Source organism: Lepidothrix coronata, unplaced genomic scaffold, assembly GCF_001604755.1.
Source record: "Lepidothrix coronata isolate B3197 unplaced genomic scaffold, Lepidothrix_coronata-1.0 Scaffold1193, whole genome shotgun sequence".
Taxonomy (NCBI): domain Eukaryota; kingdom Metazoa; phylum Chordata; class Aves; order Passeriformes; family Pipridae; genus Lepidothrix; species Lepidothrix coronata.
Window position 1 is genome coordinate 1 of NW_016691373.1, and position 5,670 is coordinate 5,670.

Here is a 5,670-nt window from a genome sequence, read left to right on the forward strand (position 1 = left end):
TTTTGCATCTGTTGGTAAAACTGTGTCTTTGTTTCATCCAAATGGGGAGCTGAGAAGGACTTTTCAGACTCAGTTCATTTCAAAGCAGCCTGTAACCTCTCTTCCTTTTAGAGTTAGAAGAATCTCCCTTAACTGTGAAGAGTGACATGGCTACTATTGTCAAGGTTATGCAGCTCCCAGACTCAGGCCTTGAAATTCGGGACAGGATGTGGTTAAAAATCACCATCTCCAATGCAGTGATAGGTAAGCAGATCCCAGGAATGCTGGGGGGAAAAAACCCCAGTGACTTTATGAAAATAAATTCAAGAAACTACCTTTATGTGAACTTTTTATTTTTCTGCCTATGACCTCTTAAATTCCCTTGACTTGCTATTTATGAGCAGCTCTGAGTGTGACAGGAAATAATTAATAATTCTTGTGTGAGCCTGGACAGCCAAAACTGCTGCACGTTTCTCATGCCCACACAGAGCCTGGTTCTTAATCCTTGGTTTTATATCTCAGGTGCTCAGGTGGCTCCAGCAATCTGCCCAAGCTCAGCAGAGCAACAGTCCTTGGAATTCCAGTTCCAGCCTTAAATAAAGCATCTTAATTAGTTTTAAAATTACCACAGCTAGTCTCTACCTGTGGCCTGAGCTGTGCTAACGTTTGGTCAGTCTAGGCTGCAGTTACTTTTTGCTGAGAAAGGCTTTGGAACACGGGTCTTTTGACAACCTGACATCTACCTCTTGAGGAGGGTGACTCTCCCAGTCCCTTCTTGTCTGGAAATGCCGTGTAATTTTCATGAAAGAGTTGCACAACGTGTGTAAATGAGATTTTCTGTGCGTGTGTTTGGTGTCGCCGTTCACGTGGTGGATCGGTTTGGCTCAGATGATCCCGTGTCTCCTCTCCCTGTTGTCATTGCAGGAGCAGATGTGGTTGACTGGCTTTACACACACGTGGAAGGCTTCAAAGACCGGCGGGAGGCGAGGAAATACGCCAGCAGCATGTTAAAACACGGCTACCTCAGGCACACTGTGAACAAAATCACCTTCTCAGAGCAGTGCTACTACGTCTTTGGAGACCTCTGTGGCAGTAAGTTCCCCTCTGGGAAGGGCAGAGCTGTGTGTGTGTGTCCCTCGTGCTCACAGCATGCACAGAGGTTTGTCCTCAACATGAGGAAGAACTTCTTTCCACGGAGGGTGGCAGAGCACTGGAGCAGCTTCCCAGGGAGGGCGTGGAGTTGACAAGGTCAGAGATTGGACTGGATGATCTCAGAGGTCTTTTCCAACCCAGCTGATTCTGTGATTCTGAGTCTCCCTCTCCGGAGACATTCCAGACCCACCTGGATGTGTTCCTGTGTCGCCTGTTCCAGGTGACCCCGCCCTGGGCAGATGATCTGCAACCCTTCCTACCCTGTCTGTTCTGGGATTCTGTGAGTCCTGAGGGTTTCACAAGTGGGTGTTTCAGAACAGGTCATTCATATTCTGAAGCTGTGGGACAAGTGGTCGATGCTTCCTGTTAGACCAGGAATTAGAGCACTTGGAAGAGAAGGGTGAACTCCTCAAGTAATGGCATTGCACTGAGGCTCAGGCAGGCAGGATTTACTTCTGGTGATGCCACAGACCTGCCACTCCATTTCCAAGCTGTAAAATTCTCCCCTGCCAGGTGAGAGCAGAGTCTTCACCCTTTCTCTCTTTTCCAGACCTGGCTGCACTGAACCTCAACAACGGTTCCAGCGGCGCCTCGGATCAGGACACCCTCGCTCCGCTCCCGCATCCTGCTGCTCCCTGGCCATTAGGCCAAGGATACCCCTACCAGTATCCTCTGCCCCCTCCGTGTTTTCCACCAGCATACCAAGACCCAGGCTTTAGCTATGGCAGTGGCAGTGCAGGGAGCCAGCAAAGTGAAGGTAGGCTGGTTAATCCGGGTTTTATTTCCGTGCCTGTCATTATCCCGATCCATTTGCTTGCGTTCCTTCGTTCTGTCTGTGCCTGTCCTGTGGTTTTGTTTGCTACCTGCATGGGTTTTGTGCAACAGCACTTGATCAGAGGTGTGTGTGTCTGTGGTGGAGTGGGCTTTCAGCTCTGTATGGGAACTGCCAGCCTTGTTTTATCCCAGTCAGGAATTGCCAGCACTGGGGCTGATAGTGCTGGAAATGAGGCCATTTCTTTGCTGATGGAACAGGGATTAGAACAAGGTGCTCTTGGCTTTCACTTCAGTACTCAGCACAAAAGGAAAATCGCATTCTTGGCTTGTGTGAGACACACAAGAGGGAGGTGGCCAGCCAGAGGTTTACAGGGCTGAAACACTGCTCACAGGGAGGAGAGTCCCTTCTGTCGTATGTGACAGGGAAAAAAGAGAATACTGCATGGATTAAAGACCTGACCTCCTCCTTTCCTGCCCTAGCATAATTTTGTGATTCATCCTTAACCTTAGTAAACAAAAAATATATATTTTTGACTGTAAAGATATTATTTTTTAATTTCTTTAAAAAAAACCCCCACTTCCAGAGTGAGTTTTGCTTTTGGAAACGCTGCCAGTAAAGAAAGGGCGAGGTTTCTCTGTGTATTTATGGTGAACATCCAGTAACTGGGATATAACTTATCCCTGTTTGCCACAGCCAGTTAGATCTTACAAAAACTGCACAAATAATTTCATAACAGGAGCTTGCTCACAAGATTTGAGCACTGTGGCTTCTCAGAATAAGAATTTCTGCTGGGAGGAAGCTCACAGTGGCATCCAGAGGTTTTAGAACTGATTGCACTGCAAAGAATGTTGGGGGTGCTCTTTGGCAGCTGATTCTGTGGGCAGCAGGAATTTGTTCTGCTGCTGGAATAGGAAAGGAATGGTGTTTTATCCATGCTGTGTCCCCTGGCTATAGAGAGCCTCACAGAAGGTGCCAAGGTGTTTGATTTTTGAAAGGTTTCGACGCTTTTTCCTTGTTCTTCTTTTGGAAACTACACTTCTTGTGTTGTTTCTTGGCTTGTAACTGTTATTCCCTTGTTTTGTCCTGAGCAAGCATTAGACTGAAGGATTCCTAGAGGAATGGCTGACTCTAGGGGATTGGTAAGCTTCAAATGCCTCCATAACAAATCCACAGCATGACCATTTAGACTCTCGTGACCCAAATGTTTAGCTGTATTTTTTATTATTTTTATTATTATTATTATTATTATTATTTTGATTTTTGTTTTCTTTTTGATTGTCTTGGACGCTCGACCTGTCTCAGTGCACGGCAGTGCAGTAGTGTGACATTGGCATACCAACCTGTGTGGCCCCTGTGTGACTGTGCTGCAGCAGCTCAGAGGGGGTGGCACCACGTCCCTCACTGTCAGGTGTCACCAGGCTCCCCACTGCTCCTCAGAAAATAAGCAAATAGTCCCTGCTCCTGGTTATGAGTCTGATGTGCAGGGACACAGGGCTGTGTTGGTCCCTCCCAGGGTGGAATATTAGAGTTGGGTTTCTTGTGAACCCTCTCCTTTATCAGCAGGGTTGCATCCTAACAATCAGCAAACAGCACTTCAGAGTCCTGGGCTCAGAACACTTCTAACTTAAAGCCCAGTGATTTTGTAGTGTGTATTTTCCATCTCTGGCACTCTGCAGGGAATGTTACACACCAGGCCAGTCTGGTTTCCCATCTCCTGTGTCAACAGGAGCAAGCAGAAGGTCACCTGTAGTTCACAATCATTCTGGTTCTTCCATTTCAGTGGCTCAGTTGGACTCAAAAGCTGGTCCCCTCTTCTGCTGGCTGGGGATCCTTTTTTGGAAAATTTTACACTAAGGTGGCATGAACTTAATGAGATGGTCCTTGGGTTGATTTGTTGGGTTTTTTAAAAAAAATAATTCCCTTGGGACTGTGTCCTGACATCATCCCAGCCTATCTCTCATGGGAACAGAGCAAGACCTTCAACTTTCATCCAAAATCAGTTCTGAAGTTTAGTGAAGTTTGTATGTAGCAACAACTCAGCTGACAGTCCAGTGGCAATACTTTTTTTTCCAAGCTGATTTAGTGGCCTCTTCTGGGAACATCCTGCACGTTACTGTAGAGCAGTTCAACAGGTAACTGTTGTTTAAAGAGTTCTCCAACGCCAGAACACTGTAGCGGTGAATTTGAAAAGAATCTCCCCACTGAAGCCAACAAAACCTCAGGGTGCGAGTGTGCCCAGTGAGACCAAGGATGACAGAGAAGGCAAAGGAGTTTCTTTTGGGAAAGGTAGAAGGTACCAAAGCAGAGACAGTTACAGATTGAACCTCATTTGCTTGAGTCCAACCCCAGATCCTGCTCCTCCTCGGTGGGGCGGGTGGGTTCCAGCCAGGAGCTGTTCTTTAGCTGCTGCTTTCACTGTGCGAGCTCTGAGGTGTCTCCGTGTCCCTGTGCATGGCACAACCCTGTCAGCTTCGTCCCACTGCCCCTCATTGCCAAACCCCACGAGCCACCACTGGCACGCTCAGCCCTCGCCGCGGCCGTCGGTCCCACGCGGATCCGCCGCGGGAGCCGAGAGCGGACGATGGCCTAACTGTGCTTTTCTCTGCCTTTTTCCCCCCCCCTCGTGGGGTTGCAGGAAGCAAAAGCAGCGGCTCGAACCGGAGCACCAGCGAGAACAGCAGGCGAGCTGTGGGCAGGGAGAAGGACCGCAAGTCGGGGGGCAGTGGCAGCGAGTCGGAGCACACGGCGCGGAGCGGCGGCAGCACCGCGCGCCGGGACCGGCCCGCCAGCCAGCTCAGCCACCGCAGCCACGGCTCCGCCGCCCACAGCGACAGAAGCCACCACAGCCACCACTCCTACGGGGGGCCCCCGGGGGTGCCCCCGCTCTACAGCCTCCCCAAGCTGGGCTCCAAAGTCTACGGGACCAGCGGCCCCCCCGGAGGGCCTCCCGTGCGGGAACTGAGCGCGGTCCCCCCGGAGCTCACCGGGAGCCGCCAGTCCTTCCAGAAGGCCATGGGCAACCCTTGTGAGTTCTTCGTAGACATCATGTGAGAGGAAGTGCCTTCAGACTCTGCCTGGGTTGGGGTGGGGAGAGGGGGGTGGGTTGGTTTTTTTTTTTTGGGGTGGTTTGTTGTCGAACACTTAATGGAAGAGACTTGGCTGGTCTTGCATGTCACACCTTCCTGTTTGCAAAGTGTGTTGCAGTAAAAAAAAAAAAAAAAAAAAATCAAGAAAACAGAGCGAAAAATGCAAAAAAAAAAAATTCCCTCCGCAAAAATGAACAAAAAAAAAATCTCCTGGGATTGTTAAATATCAGCAAACCAATGGCATCTTTTCTTTATCCTTTTTTTTCCCTCCCTCCTCCTCTTGTTTTGGATTGTGAATGGCTGGTGTATATTCACATCTTAATGAGCTTTGGTCATTGTGGCACCTACTTCAGTGCAACTGGTGTATCTTTTTGGCTGATTCAAGGACTCTTATTTCACACGACTTTCAAATTCCCGATATTGCATAGGAGCACTTTTATTTTTCCCTGCTTTTTTTTTTTCTCTTACAAGGAAAAAAAATGACCCTTGGCTGGTATCTGTGATACTGCCTTGGAATGCTTTCTTGGATGCATCCATAGCACTGAGCAGACATTGCACCCACAAGTGTACAGACAGCACGTGCTTGGAAAGGAGCAGGATCGACCCAAGTGGAAAACAAAGTTGTGGCTACCTTCTGCTGACTAGGGAGTATAAATCAACCTTTCTTTCTTTTTTTTT

The 5,670-nt window shown here is 48.7% G+C and overlaps 1 protein-coding gene across 1 annotated transcript; it reads left to right on the forward strand.

Moving 5' to 3' along the window:
• The first annotated feature begins 6 nt into the window (after positions 1–6).
• LOC108510520 (segment polarity protein dishevelled homolog DVL-1-like) lies at positions 7–5,172 on the forward strand. The gene is made up of 4 exons (XM_017840199.1): positions 7–243; positions 904–1,071; positions 1,682–1,888; positions 4,542–5,172. The coding sequence occupies exons 1-4, from the start codon at positions 147–149 to the stop codon at positions 4,955–4,957; spliced, it is 888 nt and encodes a 295-aa protein (XP_017695688.1). The 5' UTR covers positions 7–146; the 3' UTR covers positions 4,958–5,172.
• Positions 5,173–5,670: the final 498 nt, after the last annotated feature.

What these genes read in the sequence shown, in the direction of transcription:
- LOC108510520 (XM_017840199.1), top strand. Translation starts at nt 147, where the DNA reads ATGGCTACTATTGTCAAGGTTATGCAGCTCCCAGACTCAGGCCTTGAA. An exon ending in CATCTCCAATGCAGTGATAG is followed by an intron (nt 244 to 903) that starts GTAAGCAGATCC and finishes TTGTCATTGCAG; the next exon opens with GAGCAGATGTGGTTGACTGG. An exon ending in AGGGAGCCAGCAAAGTGAAG is followed by an intron (nt 1,889 to 4,541) that starts GTAGGCTGGTTA and finishes GTGGGGTTGCAG; the next exon opens with GAAGCAAAAGCAGCGGCTCG.